The 18,446-nt window shown below is 43.1% G+C and overlaps 1 protein-coding gene across 10 annotated transcripts in view; it reads left to right on the top strand.

Annotated features, from left to right (window-relative positions):
• LOC146378545 (disks large homolog 2) overlaps nucleotides 1–18,446 on the top strand; it is a 149,986-nt gene that overhangs the window by 109,214 nt on the left and 22,326 nt on the right. For 9 of the 10 annotated variants that reach the window (XM_084941359.1, XM_084941358.1, XM_084941355.1 and 6 more), the window contains 2 exons: nucleotides 221–376; nucleotides 9,151–9,307. In XM_084941359.1, the coding sequence (XP_084797485.1) occupies nucleotides 221–376; nucleotides 9,151–9,307 (313 nt within the window). The remainder of the gene's footprint in view (nucleotides 1–220; nucleotides 377–9,150; nucleotides 9,308–18,446) is intronic. The other variant, XM_084941357.1, reaches the window with a different exon arrangement.

The following is an 18,446-nucleotide window of genomic DNA, read 5'->3' as shown; positions in this document are numbered from 1 at the left end:
CGCATGACACCCCTAGATCGGGTGTGTTGACCAGTAAGACTTCTCAGTGTGTACAGTATTTTTTCCCCTTTTAGCCACATCTCAAGGTGCGTTATGTGTTTTCTTCCCATCTTTCACGTATGTATTTATGCCAGTCTATTGTACTCCATCTACTCCGCCTCTATTCCACCTCTTCCTCTGGACACTAATCTCTCTGCTCTTGTCTCTCGCTTCAATATAGGCCTCCTGAGCCAGTTTACAGCACTGTGAACAAACTAAGTGACAAAGTGCCCTCCCCCCGACACTATTCCTCAGTGGAGTGTGACAAAAGCATCTTCCACTCTGCCCCACTCCCTAACTATATCTTAAGTCTGTTTCCTGACTTGGATATCACCAGGTACTTTCAACCACCACCCTCACTACCTTTCTGCACTGTACCACTTGTATCCCATCTAACTATATGAATAGCATGCCATGTTATTATATAATTACCTTATTTCTTCTAATGCATTTGTTGTTTACTCCCTTGGGAACCTTGTCGTGATATTGTTTTTCTCAAGCCTTCCTCCTTTCTGCTGTTCTCTCTTTCTTTAGGACATTGATTTTTCAGGGTCATGACCTTATTCATTATCAAAGTTAGACCGAAGATGGAGGAATTCTCTCACAAAATAAAGATGTGTTTGAGTAAGGTAGCTAATGTAAGCAGAGGGTAAGGAGTCCTCTGCTGACATTAGTGGAAAAAACATGTATTGTTGTAATACATAGCTCTTGTGGCCACAAGTTATTAATACATAGCCACAATATCAATAACTGATGGCCATGGTGTAGAAAAGTTTGGAAATGCAATAACCAATATTTTTGGCAACACTCTTCTAACTTACAGTCACAAGTTACTTACTCATGGCCTTCCATTACTAACTCATTGACTGCCACAGCCAGGCAAAGGGGAACCAAGAACAGGACACAAACATATATTGAAGATTTACGATTTTATTTACTTAGAGGCAGTTTACAAGTCAAAATGGAAATAGACTGCAGGTAAGGCTGTTGAGCTGGACAGAGTTGGCAGGTGAGCAGGGGAATATTGGTCCTGAAACTGAGTCCTTACTGAGACTAAAAGATCGCTGCCTGAGGCACTGTGCCTCCCCCTTCTGCCTTAGCTGGAATGGATTGATGTAGGTCATGGATGCATGGGGACTTCCCCTTTTCTCGTTCCCCATTCCTTTCGCTCCCCCGTGTGCTGTGTTGGCCAGCACGGTGCATGTCCGGGGTCCTCCTGGAGGAATTTGTATCTGAGTCCTGTGTTCACCCCTCTGGGGTGGGGTGGGCACCTTCTGCTCTGCCAGGAGATGGCAGGGGTGACGGGGATGGGTGCCACCCCTGCCCCCTCTCGGTTGTGTCGGCTGGTATCCTGGGCTCTGGGTGTGTTTGCTGTCCCTTGGAGCCAGCATGTGAACAACCCTATGTCCTGTTGTTTTTTCCACATTCTGCTCTGTTCTTGCTTGAGTGTTTGGTTTCTGAATGTCATTGTGCATTTTGTTTTCTAAGATAGCAGATAGCTGTTGGTAGTGTTCGAATTCGATTGTTGGTGAGGAACTTGCACACAGGCTCATAAGGACTTTGACCTCAAGGTCATGTTTCTAAAGCTCTTGTTACCACGATAACTTGAGAAAGATGTCACCCTGGACTTTTAAAATACCATATGTCTTTCTATTAAAAATCTCTAACAAGTTTGAATCTCAGTGGCCTCAACCTCAAGGTCAGAGATAAAATTTTCTGAAGATCTTGTGAATGTGGTAGAAGGAGGTCACATAGGCTTTTCAGATTTAACATCCATAACATCCAAAATCCATTTTACATTTTAAGCTGGGTAATTGTCAGTGATCTGTGGCAAATGCAGGGCTCAGCTAATATGGATATTTTCAACTGGATCAGTTGAACTTTCATAGAATTTCATAGAACCTTGGTGGTTCTTTACACTATACATTAGTGGTGCCACGGATCAAAAATCTCACGGTTCGGATCGGATGGGAGGCAGAGCCTTCAGTTTTCAGGCCCCTCTTCTGTGGAACCAGCTTCCAGTTTGGATTCAGGAGACAGACACTATCTCTACTTTCAAGATTAGGCTTCAAACTTTCCTTTTTGCTAAAGCATATAGTTAGGGCTGGACCAGGTGACCCTGAATCCTCCCTTAGTTATGCTGCAATAGACGTAGGCTGCCGGGGGATTCCCATGATGCATTGAGTTTTTCCTTTCCAGTCACCTTTCTCACTCACTATGTGTTAACAGACCTCTCTGCACTGAATCATACCTGTTATTAACCTCTGTCTCTCTTCCACAGCATGTCTTTATCCTGTCTTCCTTCTCTCACCCCAACCAATCACAGCAGATGGCCCCGCCCCTCCCTGAGCCTGGTTCTGCCAGAGGTTTCTTCCTGTTAAAGGGAGTTTTTCCTTCCCACTGTCGCCAAAGTGCTTGCTCATAGGGGGTCATATGATTGTTGGGTTTTTCTCTGTATCTATGAAGCGCCTTGAGGCGACTTTTGTTGTGATTTGGCTGCCGGACACTGGCGCCACCGGGCCCTCTGACCACCACCAGTAGGCAACGGGTGTAGTGTCTTGCCCAAGGACACAACGACCGAGACCGTCCAAGCCGGGGCTCGAACCGGCAACCTTCCGATTACAAGGCGAACTCCCAACTCTTGAGCCACGATCGCGACTGGTAAATTGAGAGCTTTGCTTTTTACACTCAGCTCTCTCTTTACCATGACGGACCAGTACAGCGTCCGCATCACTGCAGACGAAGCACCAATCTGGCTGTTGATCTCCCTTCTCTGGTCACTCGTGAACAAGACCCAGAGATGCACTCCGCCCTTTTCCGGCTGAGGACCATAGCCTCAGATTTAGGTGCTGATTCTCATTCCCACCGCTTCACACTCGGCTGAATGGCTGTGAACCATTCCAGTGCGAGCTGTAGGCTATCACCTGATGAAGTCACCAGAACCACATCATCTGCGAAAAGCAGAGATGAGATTCTGAGGCCACTCAAGTGAAAGCCTTCCACCACTTGGCTATGCCTACAAATTCGGTCCATAAAAATTATGAACAGAATCGGTGACAAAGGGCAGCCCTGGCAGAGTCCATCACCTACCGGAAAAAAGTCAAACTTATTGCCGGATATGCAGACCAAGCTCTTGCAACAGTTGTATAAAGATCGAATGGCCCATAGCAATGTCCCAGACACCTCATACTCCCGAAGCATCTCCCACCACTGACGCTCTGAGAGACACGGTTGAATGCCTTTTCCAAGTCCAAAAGACACATGTAGACTGGTTGGACAAACTCCCATACGCCCTCAAGTATCCTCGAGAAGATAAAGAGCTGGTCCAGTGATCCATGACCAGGACGAAAACCACATTGTTCCTCCTGTTTCCGAGGTTTGACTAACGGACAAACTCTCCTTTCCAGCACCCTGGCATAAACTTTCCCAGGAAGGCTGAGGAGTGTGATCCCCTATAGTTGGAATACACCCTCCAGTCCCTCTTCTTAAAGATTTGCAGACTGGGGTGGTGGTTCCCATTCAGAGGTACCGCCCTGATCTCCACGCAAGTCTCCAGAGGTGTGTCAGTCAAGACCTACAACATCCAGAGACTACAGGAACTCAGGGTGAACCTCATCCACCCCAGGGGCCCTGCAGCCAAGGAGGTGTGCAATTGCCTCAGTGACCTAACCTCTGGAGATAGAAGAGTCGTCCCCCTTGCCCCCAGACTCTGCTTCCTTCACAGAAGACATGCCGGTGGGATAAAGGAGGTCCTTGAGGTATTCCTTCCACCACCCGACAATTTTCAAAGTTGAAGTCAGCAGTGCTCCACCCAGACTATACACAGTGCATGTAGAACACCACTTTCCCCTCCTGAGTCACCTGATGGTTTGCCAGGATCTCTTCAAGGCAGTCCGAAAGTCTTTTTCCATGGCCTCTTTGAAGTCCTCTCACACCACTAGTTTTTGCTTCAGCCACTGCCTGAGCCGCATTCCTTTTGGCCTGACGGTACCTATCAGCTGCCTCTGAAGTCCCACAGATTAGCCAAGCCCGGAAGGACTCCTTCTTCAGCCTTGTGGCTCCCTTCACCTCTGGTGTCCACCATTTGGTTTGGGCATTACCACCACAACAGGAACCAACCACCTTGCGGCTGCAACTCAGTGAGGGAGTTCGGCAGTCGAGGTGGTGATAAGTTGACAGCTCAGCCCCTCTCTTGTGTCCAGAACATATGGGTGCAGGCAAGTCTGCTGGACCAGACAGGGTGAGTCCCTGTGTCTTCAAGGCCTGTGCCCCCCAGCTTTATGGAGTCTTTCATAAACTGTTCATGATGAGTCTGAGTCTGCAGAGAGTCCCAGTGCTGTGGAAGATGTCAGGCCTCGTTCCTGTACCAAAGATGCGACATCCCAGTGGTTCCCAGGATTACTGACTTCTGACGTCTTAAAAGACTGATGATATGTGTGTCCTCAACATTGTGTGTCTGACAAGGTGATCAGCAACACAGGGGCACCACAAGGTCTGTCCTCTAAACCACAGACTTCACCACTGCAAAGAAACCTGCCATGTTCAGAAGTTTTCTCATGACTCTGCTGTGGTTGGATGCAGCAGTGAAGGTGAAGAGACAGAGTACCGGGCTGTGGTTGACTCCTTTATAACATGGTGCAAGCAGAATCATCTGCAGCTCAATGTGACAAAGACAAAGAATTGACTGTAGACTTGAGGAGGACCAGGAAACCAGTGACGCCTCTTTCAGTCCAGAGGGTAGATGTGGACATCGTGGTGGACTATAAATACATCAGAGTACACATTCTCTATGCTGTTGCATAGAGAGGGTTGCAAATGCCAACAGACTTAATAAACGGATCCGCAAGGCCAGTGATCTTGTGAGGATGGAGCTGGACTCTATTAAGGTGATGTCAGAAAGGCAGATGTTATCTCCATGTGGTTATCTCCCTGTACAACTCCTCCATCTAATGCACAGTGCAATAGTTACACCCTTTTACACATCCTCTACAGTGATAACTGCTCTTCCCTCTTGAGTCAATGCCTCCATTCTTCCAGGGCTAGTTTAACGGCTAGGAGTTTTTCGTCATCACTGTCATACTTCTTCTCTACAGGGGATAAACTACGTAAAAAGAAAACACACATATGCAGGTTATCACCTATTTGATGTAAAAATTTAGGTGCCCCTCTGTATTAAGAGATATTAAGAGAGTGGGACTATTGCGGTGTGTACTTGTGCTGGGACTCATCCTGTCTGGTCATGCATACTTACCTGAGTATAGTGTTTCTGAACGTGGTCGTACGTGAAAGTGATGGGTGGAGGAGAGGTGTCAGGTTTTTCACTGGAGGCGAAGGTGCAGTAAGGAGAGAGTGGTGTGGCTGTGGACTGCAGGCTCACCACAGGTAAGTCAGTAGGAGCTGAGCATTAACTGCAGTATCAAATCAGTTGAAGAACAAATTCAAGTCACTGGCTCTGTCCCCCAACAGCTTCTCTTCTATTGGATGGTTTGAATCCAGTGAATCCTTAATGACACTCCAGACCTCTCTGCTGTTTTGCTGGAGTTTCTGCTCTAGCTTTCTCCTATTATTGTTCTTAGTTTCTCTGATCTTGCCGCTCAATAATCCCATTCTCAGCTCCACTTTATTTCTCACTCTGAAAAACATCCCCTTGTTATTGAGGAGGTCTTTGATGTCATTAGTCGCCCATGGCTTGTTATTTGGGTAGCAGAGAGTCTGAGCTGGGACAGTGGAGCTAGTGCAGAAGGTTATGTTGTCAACAACTGGTGGGTTGTTAACAAGAACTGCTTATCAATTGCAGAGCTTTCGCTGTCAGCTCGAACAGTTTGGAAGCCTTCAATTGATACATTGTCATTGAGAATATCCTGTACAGCGCACCATTCAACCAATATGTTTGCTCAATATGTTTGGTAGAGAACACTATTAAACAAATAAGAGGCAGAACAGGCTGAAACGCTGCACGCAGCAGTGTTATGCAAACTCCACTAATAACCATGGACAACTTGTCATTTTATTCTGTCAGAATAAGATCTTCCTCTAACTATCATGTATCCTGTATTCATTATTTCATCATTATCCTGATGAAAATCTGGAATCTGTTCCAGATTGTAATTACTGTATTGTAATTTTGTAACTAGTGCTGTAGTATTGTTTGGTCTTTTCTTGCTGTTGTCAAAGCAATTTACTCAATGATGCTGAGAGAAGTAACTGTGGTCGATCTTGTGTATATGAAAGATGATAAATAAGGGGCTGGTTGAATTAAAAATTAGCCAATTTTTGTTGATCTCCTGCAATATTTAGGTCATGCTCTGTAATATAAAAGTCAACATAGATTATTTGCTTGGTGTTTGCCAGGAAACATGATAATATTCATTTTGTGCATAAAAATGTGTGGTTGTTATAGGTGTATAAATGCTACACATGAGTAATTTTACCCTACTGATTGGTAGGGTAAAATCACTATGACATCATAATATCCCTGCTTTTGTGGTAAAAAGTATACAGTGTTTTCAATATGTCATAGTGTTTCCCTCTGCATGGCCTCTAAACCTGTCCCTGCTCTTTCTGCTCAGTATGTAAGATGTTTAGTTACATCCTTTAGTAATTACTGATACTGTACTAAATGAAGCCCATTATCACCGGTGGAGGTCAGAGTCACTGAACTGGAGATGTGTCCATAGTGAATTGTGTTCCAGGGGCCAGAGCAGCAATGAAGGTGAAGGCAAATTACAGAAAATCGTCATTCAAGCAGTAGTGACACATGGTTCCATCAATCTGAGTTCACTAAAATGAATCCTGAATCGTGTGCAACCTTTCGCTGCATGTTCTCCTTAAGTTGCTGGTTGTCTGGCTTTATAGATTATTGATGTTAGGAGAAAGGAATCCAATGCACTATGAATGGAGCAGCTCTCGTTTCTGGGCAAAATGACTATCCAGAGTTGGGACCTGGAAGCAGCACCATAGATTAACTCCTGTTATTCCCCCTAAACCCCATTCCACATAGAGACTGTGTCTGTCCTAGACCACCAAAAAAAATCATCAAGAAATGCTTTAAAATTAAAAATTACAAAGAAAGAACAATCTAGTATCATCAAGTGCACCAAAGGGTAAAACAGCAAAATGTGGATTATTAAACATTAGGTCTCTTTTTGTACATGAATTAATAATCGATTAACATATTGATTTACTCTGCTTTACAGAAACCTGGTTAGAGCAAAATGATTATGTTAGTTTAAATGAATAAACACTCCTGAGTCATAGTAACTATCAGAATCCCTGAGGCACAGGCCGAGGAGAGGGTGTGGCAGCAATTTTTCACTGCACCTTCTTATTCAACCAAAAACCCAGACAGAGATGTAATTCATTTGAAACCCTGATGCTTAGCCTTGCCCACCCTAGCTGTATAAGTCAAACAGTTTTATTCTGTTGCCCACCTGAGTTTCTGTCTGATTTCTCAGACTTTTATCTGATTTAGTGCTCGGCTCAGATAATTGTGGGTGATTTTAACATCCATCTAGATGCTAAAAATGACAGCCTCAATAATAATAATAATAATAATAATAATAATAATAATGTGAAAGTGCTTTTCAAAACACTCAAGGACACTGTACACAGCAGAATAATAAAAGCAGCATAAAAGCAAGAACTTTACACAATCATACAAGCATAAGACATAAAACAAATTTACAGTGGCTTGCAAAAGTATTCGGCCCCCTTGAACTTTCCCACATTTTGTCACATTACAGTCACAAACATGAATCAATTTTATTGGAATTCCACGTGAAAGACCAACACAAAGTGGTGCACACGTGAGAAGTGGAACGAAAATCATACATGATTCCAAACATTTTTTACAAATAAATAACTGCAAACTAATAGACTCCAGTTTATGCATGTAAATGGAGAGTCCTCTTCACACACTGAGGTTAATTATGGAGTTCCACAGGGTTCAGTGCTAGGACCAATTCTGTTTACATTATACATGCTTCCCTTAGGCAGCATCATTAGAAGACATAGCATACATTTACACTGCTATGCAGATGACACCCAGCTCTATCTGTCCATGAAGCCAGATAACACACACCAATTAGTTAAACTGCAGGAATGTCTTAAAGACATAACGTGCAGAGTCATTTCTGACCAGGATATGTCCCTGAATATGCATAATAAACAAATGTGCAGAATGCTTACTTTCACTTGTGCAGTAGCAGTTCCTAAATGCTGCCCCAAGAATATTGACTAGGGCTAGAAATAGAGCATATACTTCTCCTATACTGGCTTGTCCTAATTGGTTTTCTGCTAAAACCAGAATATAATTTAAAATCCTTCTCATCACATAAGAGGGCATCACTTTTAATCACATTTATAATCACATAAAGCTGGATGTTTAGACCTTTTACTCTCTCAGCTGTGTTAACACAGACCTGCCAGTTTCCTGAACTGGTTGTGATCAATTAATAATGTGCACGTTTTCCTACGTTTTCCCTCAACTTTAACTTTATAATAATAAGCTTTGATACAGCACTCTGTAGACAGCCAACATTTTCAGCAACGACCTTCTGTGGATTACCATACCTGTGAAGGGTATTAACGATGATCATTTTGACAACTGTCAATATTCAGTATTCATGTCTGTGAAGGTTGTCAGTCATCCAGGTCATCGTAGTCTTGGAAAGAAAAGCATCTGGACTAGAACTAGAACTGAAGAAGCTTCTCGGATGAGAGGTGAAACATCTTCAAGCCACTTAAAGAAGTCCAGACACTTTTCTTTCCAAGCTCCTTAGATTCAGTACTCATAATCTTCAAATATTTTGAGATACATTAGTATATTCGAGTGTCTGTAAGTTTGTGACAGATGGAGCAAAAGAGCAAGCAAACCAGTGTGTGAAAGTGTGTAATATGATGAGGCTCCTTTTTCGTCAGCGCTAAATTGGGACAAGTGATCTAAGTAGAGCACTATCCCCCTGTGGAGCTCTGGCAGTCACTGAGCTTCAGTGTCTGCACAAAGCTTTACTCGAGCAATTGTTGTCCACCTTTTAGTCTTCTTTCTGAGCTGAAGATGCTGAGACCTACTGACTCCCCTGAGCTTATGTATTATTTAAACTGTCTGCACAGGGAACCCAGGAAGGTCGTGCTCCACAAGAGTACCACGGGCTTGGGCTTCAACATCGTAGGTGGTGAAGATGGTGAGGGCATCTTTGTCTCCTTCATCCTTGCGGGAGGACCCGCTGACTTGAGTGGAGAACTGAGGCGAGGTGACCAGATTTTATCAGTGAGTATGCAAGAGCCACTATACCCACAGAGATTTACACATAGTAATGTTTCAAAATATGTTTAAGTTTTACTGAAATTATTGATGTAGAAATTCTGATGTCACCTGCGGTTTAATTCATTATGAAAAACCTTCACAGCTCAATAGCAGCCCTATTTGAGGGTCCTTACAGTATAAAGCATCCTGAGGCAGCTGTATTCAGTTTTTTATAGACTGAATTGAACTGAATATGCAAACTGCTTACAAACAAATCTGAATAAATATGGAAAGCTGTTTTTATTTGTTGCAGTCTGAATCTCTTTGTAATGCTCTGCACAAGTACAGGCTGACTTTTGTTAAATGTGTGTGTTCCAAGGACAATGATAAAGTGTGCAATAGTTCAGGTGGCCTAGATTTATTTTCAAAGCAAATGGAACGTGGGTTTTTTCTTCTGCAGTGTTGCTCCAGTATGATAACAGATAGGTGCTGTGTGTCATAGTTTATTAGCAGGTTTTTTTAAATTAAATCTATTAAATATGTGCATTTGTAATTGACAGCTATAAATACAAAACTAGTGTTTTTCATCTTTATTGCTTTAATTGTTAAAATAATTAATAATTAATGACGAAACAGAAATTTCATTCATTGCCAGCGAAAGCTGGGAAAGGGACAGTAAAGGACTGCTAATTTGTCTAATATTAAGAAAACACCCAGCAGAACATCTGACAGATAATTAGGTTATTCGGCAGCATGGGAGGATTAGGGGTAAAAAATAGCATTACATAGAGGCTAAGCCTTTCAGAAGGAAAGAAGGAGAAGGGGTTAAGATTGTGTCTGCAAGTTGTTTTAAAACATTGTTTTTAAATCTAAATTTGCAAAGAATGCAGAGATTTAATCAAATAAACATGTATAACCATCTAGTCATGGCATGTCTCTGAAAACTACTGTCAGGAAAGAGCCATTTGATGCATCTACAATAAAAAAAACCAAACTGGCATCCAAAATAAAAATAAAACTTCTAAAGGGTCTTATCCTATTTGTAGACTAAGATGACTTGCAAAAACTGAGTTGTAGTTTGACTGTTCAAAATTTTTAATTCTTTGTGGAAATGATTGAACCTGTGTTTTCTGAGCTAACAAGGAAGGGAAACATCCAGCTGTGCAAAAAACTTGCACATCTGTGAAGATACTTTATATATTAAACATGTTGAACATGTGCTGCCATCCAGACAATCTCCTTTACAAAAGGCTCTGCTAAACCAACAGCATGGCTGCTTTAAAACCCAGAGTCCAGTCCCATCGGTCAATAGTCCCGATCTGTCACGTTAGTGGTGGATCATGATTAAACTTCTAAACAAAAGGAAGCAGAAGCAGCGTGGCAGCTGAAATCAAATAAGAATGGAAAACATCTCTTTTAAAACGACAGCGATTTAAAAAATAAGTATTTAGTAGTGCTGTCAAAATTAACGCGTTAACGCAAATTAATCCGCCATCATGGTCAACGCGATTAAAATTTTTAACGCAATTAACGCATCTTGGGTGCAGAATGACTCAAAATTCCTAAAATGTTTCTGTTAACGCATCATTTCGGGCAGTTTGTCCAAGCAGAGTTACCTTCGCACATGCGCAAATGGATAGTTGATCTGGTAGTGACGGGCAGCTGAACCAATCAACTCAATATGGAAGATGGTAAACGCACATCGGCCTCTCGATGGGAAATTTGAGTATTAAAAAAACAAGAAGACGGAACAGTCGACCGACATAAAGTCTTATGCACGTTGTGCAAGAAGGAATTTTCTTTTCACCGAAGCACTTCCTGCTTAAAATATCACATTGACGCGAAGCATATGTTAGCCAGGATGCTGCTAGCACTTTGGCTATCGCGTCACCCAGCTTGGACAAACCACTCACGGAGCATCAGGGACTCAGTAAGACAACCTCGGACATATTGACTGACACAATCGCCAAGTGGATTGCAACAAACTGCTTTTCTCGAGTCTGTTTGCTCATGCAAAATGAAATGCGATTAATATTGAATAAAAATTATATTTAATCGTGATTAATCAAAATTAATCCAAAGTAACCCTGTGATGAATCTGATTAAACATTTTAAATATATTTTTTGACAGCAGTTTGATATAATTATATATTAGTTTATACTTACCTAATAGTATAGTTTTTTAAAAAGTTGCATTTCACAGGAGAGAGCCTGTGCTAAAAGACTGAAGAAAACTATTCAAATTCTCTTTGAATTTAAGCATTTAACATTCTTTGTGTTTATACTTCATTATATTGCATAAATGTATGTTACAAGCTTAAATATAAAGTTGAAAAAATGTAATTGCAACCAGGCTTTTGATCAAGTAACTGCGATTCATTGCGATTAAAATTGTGAGATTAATTAGTTAATTTTTTTTATCTATTGACAGCACTCATATTTTGTTTTACACATTTAAATTGAAATCAAAATAATTAATGTTGCAGACTTAAAGTCACATTTCCATTGAATTCAGTTCAATTCATTTTTATTTATACAGCACCAAATCACAACAACAGTCGCCTCAAGGTGCTTTATATTATAAGGTAGACCCTAAAGTAATAGATACAGAGAAGAACCCAACAATCATATGACCCCCTATGAGCAAGCACTTTGGTGACAGTGGGAAGGAAAAACTCTCTTTTAACAAACCTCCAGCAGAACCAGGTTGAGTCCAATAACAGATTAAATGCCATGTTGAGGCTGTCATTTTTAGCATCTACATGGATGTTAAAATCCCCCACAATAATTATTTTATCTGAGCTGAGAACTAAATCAGATAAAAAGTCTGAGAAATCAGAGAGAAACTCTGTGTAAGGCCAAGGTGGACGATAGATGATAACAAGTAAGACTGGTTTCTGAGTTTTACAGCTGGGGTGGACGAGGTTAAGCATCAGACTTTCAAATGAATTAAAAGTCTGTCTGGGTCTTTGGTTGATTAATAGGCTGGTGTGAAAAATTGCTGCCACACCTCCCCCTCGGCCTGTGCTTCGAGGTTTCTGGTAGTTAGAATGACTCGGGGGTGTTGATTCATTTAAACTAACATAATCATCCTGCTGCAACCAGGTTTCTGTAAGGCAGAGTAAATCGATTTGTTGATCAATTATTAAGTCATGTACTAACAGAGACTTGGAGGAGAGAGACCTGATATTTAATAATCCACATTTCACTGTTTTACTCTTTGGTTCAGATGTGGATACTGTATTGTTCTTTCTTTGTGATTGTTTATGTTTAAGTTGTTTGTTGCTGGTTTTTAGTTTGTTTTTTGTCTGTTTGGGAGCTGACACAGTCTCTATGGAGATGGGGGATGGGTTTTTGGGGGGGGGTAGCAGGAGGAGAGAAGCTGCTGCATTTACTGTCCTGAATGAACAACAGTCAAAAGTGACAAAATCCACCTTTTGGCACTCTTGTAGCTATCTTAAAGGCTGTCTCATTATGTTCATTTAAACGTTGCATTTTTTGTGCCAGGGTACCAGTTTTTGTGATAGTGTTGTTTGAGGTTTGAAAACAACAGAGGTGCTGCCTTTTGAGAAAATGCTTCTCAGCTATACCGATACTCCTGACACTGAAGGGATCATTAAGGATTTTTGCTTAGGCAGCAGCTGTCCTTCTTTACTCCTAGATTGCCTGGAGATTTTTTTAGGTGCTTTCCCAACTTTGACAAATGTCCATCTATGATAATTAGATTTACTCAGGGCCTTTTTGATAACGTTCCTCCGCTTCCATGGCTGCTGTGTCTGTGGGGAAGCTGTTTGCTCTGTGTTGTAGTGTCCTGATGACACTATATGCTCCAGTGGATGATGGGAATCTAACCTTAAATATTAGTCAGTGTTTACTGTACACACTGACTTCATATGTCCCCCATTACTGGTGGAAATTTCACAGCCTAAGAAGGCTAGACTTTTTATTTTTCATATTCTCCCTGGTGAACTTATATATAAGTTTAAAAGGCCGGTAAGTATCCTGGGGCAACATACTGTGTGTGACTGCTAAATAGAAAGCATTTAGATGTAGTGGACCAGGAATACAAACTAGGATAGTAGAGAAAACCAGGGAACAAGGGAGAACAGTATTGAGGGACGACACGATAATGAAGCTTGAGTGCTTCCTTCAGCATAGGATACACTTGACCATCCTTTATGATAGGGGAGGAGAAATCTGTCCAAAAATTTAGACAGGGGGAACAAAACTGAACCCAAGGCACATGAGACAGGGACTATCAAAATAAAACAGGAAACGCAGAGTCAGGAGAAACAAACACAAAGACACAACAGACTCTCACAGGAGAAACCGGGATAAGACACAAAAGGAACCTAATTGACAAGAAACCATCAACCAGAAACACAAGTAAACTCAAAGACATAAAAAGAACTAAAACCAAGATTAAACCTTATAAAACTTAAACTTTTATCTTCTTCATAATGCCAAGGAAAGAGTCACGAATACAAAGTTCAACTCAAAATGCTGACAAATAACAGCTTTTTACATTCCACTCAATGCTAACACTAGCACATCTCTCTCGTTATTGGCAGACACCATACAAACACTACTACAGTGGACCCAACGGCACACATATTACTGCGGGTGATTTTAATCAGGCAAACTTAGAGTCTGTCCTGCCTAGATTTTACCAGCATGTAAGATGTGTGACCAGAGGGGAAAACACTTTGGCTCAAGTTTATACAAGCATAAAACACAGTTATCTCCCACACAGAGGCCGGTCTGACCACTTCTCTGTGATCCTCTCCCCTGAATACATCCACAGACGTATACACAGAAGCAGCACAATTCCTCTGAGTCAAGTGTCTTTGGCAATAAGGACTTGACTGTTCATACAGAAGCTGTTCTATCCATCAACTTCTGTGTGGGAAATGTAGCAGCAGAAAAATGTACCTGTGTGTTTCCCAATCAAAGGTCCTGTAAGCTGTCAAACGTGTCCCCAAAGCCCACAATTTCACTTTCAGGGAAGTATATAGTGCTGCCAGAGCTGATCTGAAGAGCGGAATCAGGAAAATTGGAGTATAGAAAATCAACTCTCCCATAATAACCTTTGGTAGGGTATCCAGCGTATTGTCAACTTCAGGAGGCAGACCAACACAGTCATGGACACGAGCATCACACTTAGCAAAGGAACTTCTCACGCTTTGAGACACCTCCCCCATAATCCACTATTCTGTCTCAACCATTAACACCTTCCAAGTCCCAGTTTTGAGCTCCCAACCATTGACTGTACAGGTTCAGGATGTAAAGTGGATGTTAAGAGGGGTTGGCGCCAGGAAAACATCTGGACTTGACAGTGTCAGATTTTTTAGGGACTGTGTTCAGTCTTCACCAGAATTTCCAACCTCTCTCTGAGATAGGCTTTCATCCCATGCTTTAATTATTCCTGTGTTCAGAGCCTATATCGACCGGCTCTGAACACCACAAAGACAAAGAAGATTATTCTGGATTTTAAGAGATTATTTACCAGAACAGACAAGATGAGAAAAAAGACAAGAAAAATATACAAATTCCCCACTCACCCCTAGTGCTCCGATTACCACTGGGACCACTGTTACCTTCACCCTCCACATCTTCTCCAGCTCTTCTCTGAGCCCTTGGTATTTCTCAAGCTTCTTGTGTTCCTTCTTCCTGATGTTACTTTCACAATGTCTATCACGATGTCCACCTTCCTCTGCTTGTCCAACACTACTATGTCCGGTTGGTTAGCCACCACTATATTGTCCGTCTGTATCTGGAAGTCCCACCGAATCTTAGCTCGGTCATTCTCCGCCATCCTTGGGGGCGTCTCCTGTTTTGACCTCGGGACTTCCAGGTTATACTGGGCACAGATGTTTCTGTACACTATGCTGGCCACTTGGTTTTGGTGTTCCATGTATGCCCTGCATGCTAGCATCTTGAGCACAAGAAATGACAACATCACAGAACGCTAGTATGGCGAAGCTCGCGGCTCCCCAACGGGAGATCGAGAGACCAGTGTTGGACTGTAGAACTGCTTTGAAATTCATATGAGCTGTTCGCACTAAAGTAAAAAATAACATCACTTATGCGGATACCCCTTTGGCGCCAGCTGCAAGGCCGGAGCTGAACAAAACACCCTGATAACGACTGTATTTAGTCTGTTCCTTCCCATTCCATGCAAGGCCACCTGGGTTGGCTGGAAGACTGTTTACTTAGCCTGGCAGGGTGAAGGACACTGTCTCAGCTGAACTATGGACACGCACACACATACATATACTGATACTGATAAGCACTCACCGACGCATCACCCTCCCTACCCCGGATCCAACGCCACCTCCAACGCTTACCTCCCCTCTGATGTGGACATCGGGTCAGTTAGAGGCGCAGTCGAAAGATTGCAGCGGTCCCAGATCAGATGTACACACTGGAACTCTTTCCCATGTTTCTTGTCTGTGTTTATTGTGCTGTGGTGTGTTGATATCTGTGCATTCCTGTATTATCCTTTTGTGTTACACATTTCGATGTTTTTTTCCTCACTACCTAGCCTGACCTGTCTCCCCAATGTGATGTTTGTGTATTGTATGTACGGTCGGCAAGGTCTGTCATCTCGGTTGTGGGCAAAAGACCTGCAACTGACAAATAAAGGCTATCTCATCTCTCATCTCATCTTGCACCCTGCTGTTATGTGCTGGATTGTTTCAGGGGCATCTTTCCACAGCCTGCACCTGGGGTCTTGCCTGGTGTGATAGACCCCAGCCTTTATGGATCTTGTGCTCAGAGCTTGTTCCTGTGCTGCCATGATTAGTGCCTCTGTGCTGTCTTTCAGTCCAGCTTTGTCCAGCCACTGGTAGAATTTCAGCCACCTCCGCTATCTGCCGGTGGTACATACCGTGCAGGGGCCTATGCTTCCATGATGGTTCCTCCTCTTTCCTGTGTTTCTGCTGGCTGAGGAGTTCACTAAGCACGCGGTCGGTTGGGGCCATCTTCCTGATGTACTTGTGGATTTCCTTTGTCTCATCCTGGACCGTGGTGCTGACACTCACCAGTCCCTGTACTCCTGCCTTACACCTAGCGTACAGCCTCAGGGTTCTGGACTTGGGGTGAAACCCTCCATGCATGGTCAGTAGTTTCCCTGTCTTGATGTCAGTGGCTTCTATCTCCTCCTTTGGTCAACTTATTACCCCAGCAGGGTACCTGACCACAGGCAGGACGTAGGTGTTGATAGCCCGGATCTTGTTCTTGTCGTTTAGCTCATAGGTGTCAAACTCTGGCCCGCGAAGCCATACCAAATTACTATTAGAGCTGGCCTACTGGTATTATACAGCTAATATATCTATTGTTTAGCATTAAGCTTTGCTTATTCCATATTCAGTTTTTCAGCAAAACTTGTTTGAGTCCATAAGAAAAGATTCATTCTTATATCTGGAGGAAGATTTTTTTTTTCAATAAATATTAATGTTAGCCCGCGACTTTGATCCAGTTTTGAATTTTGGCCCACTGTGTATTTGAGTTTGACACCCCTTGGTTTAGCTGACTTGTCAGGACTTGCTTTACCCTCTGCAGGTACTTTGTGGTTGCAGCTTTCCTAGCAACCTCTTCATGGTTCCCATTTGCCTGTGGGATCCTCAGTTACTTGTAGCTAACCTCTGTGTCTGCAATGTTGCCTTCTGGTAGTTTGATCCCCTCAGTTCTGACTACCTTTTCTCTCTTTGTTATCATCCGACTACACTTCTCCAGTCTGAAAGACATCCCGATGTCATTGCTGTATATCCTGGTGGTGTGGATCAGTGAATTGATGTCTCATTCACTCTTGGCATACAGCTTGATGTCATCCATGTACAGGCGGTGGCTGACAACTGCTCCATTCCGTAGTCGGTATCCGTAGCCAGTCTTGTTAATGATCTGACTGAGGGGATTCAGGCCTATGCAGAACAGTAGCAGGGACAGAGCATCTCCTTGGTAGATCCCGCACTTGATGATGACTTGTGCTATGGGCTTGAAGTTGGAAGTTAGTGCTGTACACCACATCCCCATTGAGTTCCTGATGAAGGCTCTTAGGGTCCTGTTGATCTTGTATAGGTCTAGGCATTCCAGGATCCAGGTGTGGGGCATTGAGTCATAGGCCTTCTTGTAATCAATCCAGGCAGTGCCCTGTGCACTGGAGGCTGATTGGTCAGCCTAGTCTTGCAGTCTTGGCTGACTGCTCGGTCTACCAGTAGTTGGTGCTTTGCACATCTAGTATTCTTGTTAATCCCTTTCTGTGCCCCACTCATGTATTGAGCCATGTGCCTGTTCATCTTAGACGCTATAATGCCTGACAGGAGCTTGTACTGAGTGGTACTGAGGCAGGTTACTGGCCGGTAGTTGGATGGGACCGGTAACTTCTTGGTGATCATCACTGTCCGGTCTTCAGTTTGCCATTCTGGGTGTGGCTGATCTATTAGCAGCTTGTTCATTTGTGCTGCCAGACGCTCGTGGAGTGCAGTCAGCTTTTCAGCCAGTAGGCGTGAACCATGTCGGGGCCTGGTGCTGTCCAACTCCTCATACTGGAGACCCTTTCTTGGATGTCTGCCACTGTGATGGTTACTGGACCCTGTTCAGGGAGGTTGCTATGGTCTGCCCTCAGATCCACTAGCCACTGAGCATTGCCGTTATGGGTTGTGTCCTTCTCCCATATGCTCTTCCAGTATTGTTCCGTCTCCAGCCTTGGTGGTGTTGTTCTCATATCGTTTCCCTGCCACTGAGAATACACCTTGGCTGGTTCTGTGGAGAACAGCTGGTTTATTCTCCTGCCTTCGATCTCTCTGGTGTACCTCTTCAAGCGGCTGGCCAAGGCTGTGAGTCTTTGCTTGGCAGTTTCCACGGCCTGTGGTATGAGACAGTTTGCTGTACTTCTTAGGGACCTTCTTCATTGCACCTTTCTGCAGCTCCAATAGTTGGCTAACCTCCCTCCACGCTACCTTGATTTTGGCCTCAAGTCTCCTTTTCCATGTTCAACTTGTAGCCAAGCATCTCACTGATCACTGCTGCCGTAGTGTAGATCAGCTGGTTATGGTCACAGTAGGTATTGTCCAGAGTGCTGCATTCATATCATCTAGTAGATCTTCCTAGGGTATATTGTCTTGGTACCCAGCTACAGAGGATCCAGGTTTCAAGCTGATCC

This window comes from Perissodus microlepis, chromosome 10, assembly GCF_051167445.1.
Source record: "Perissodus microlepis isolate ML-2025 ecotype Zambia chromosome 10, ASM5116744v1, whole genome shotgun sequence".
NCBI lineage: Eukaryota > Metazoa > Chordata > Actinopteri > Cichliformes > Cichlidae > Perissodus > Perissodus microlepis.
Note: the sequence above shows the minus strand (reverse complement) of the source record. Positions and strands in the feature narration are given on the sequence as shown.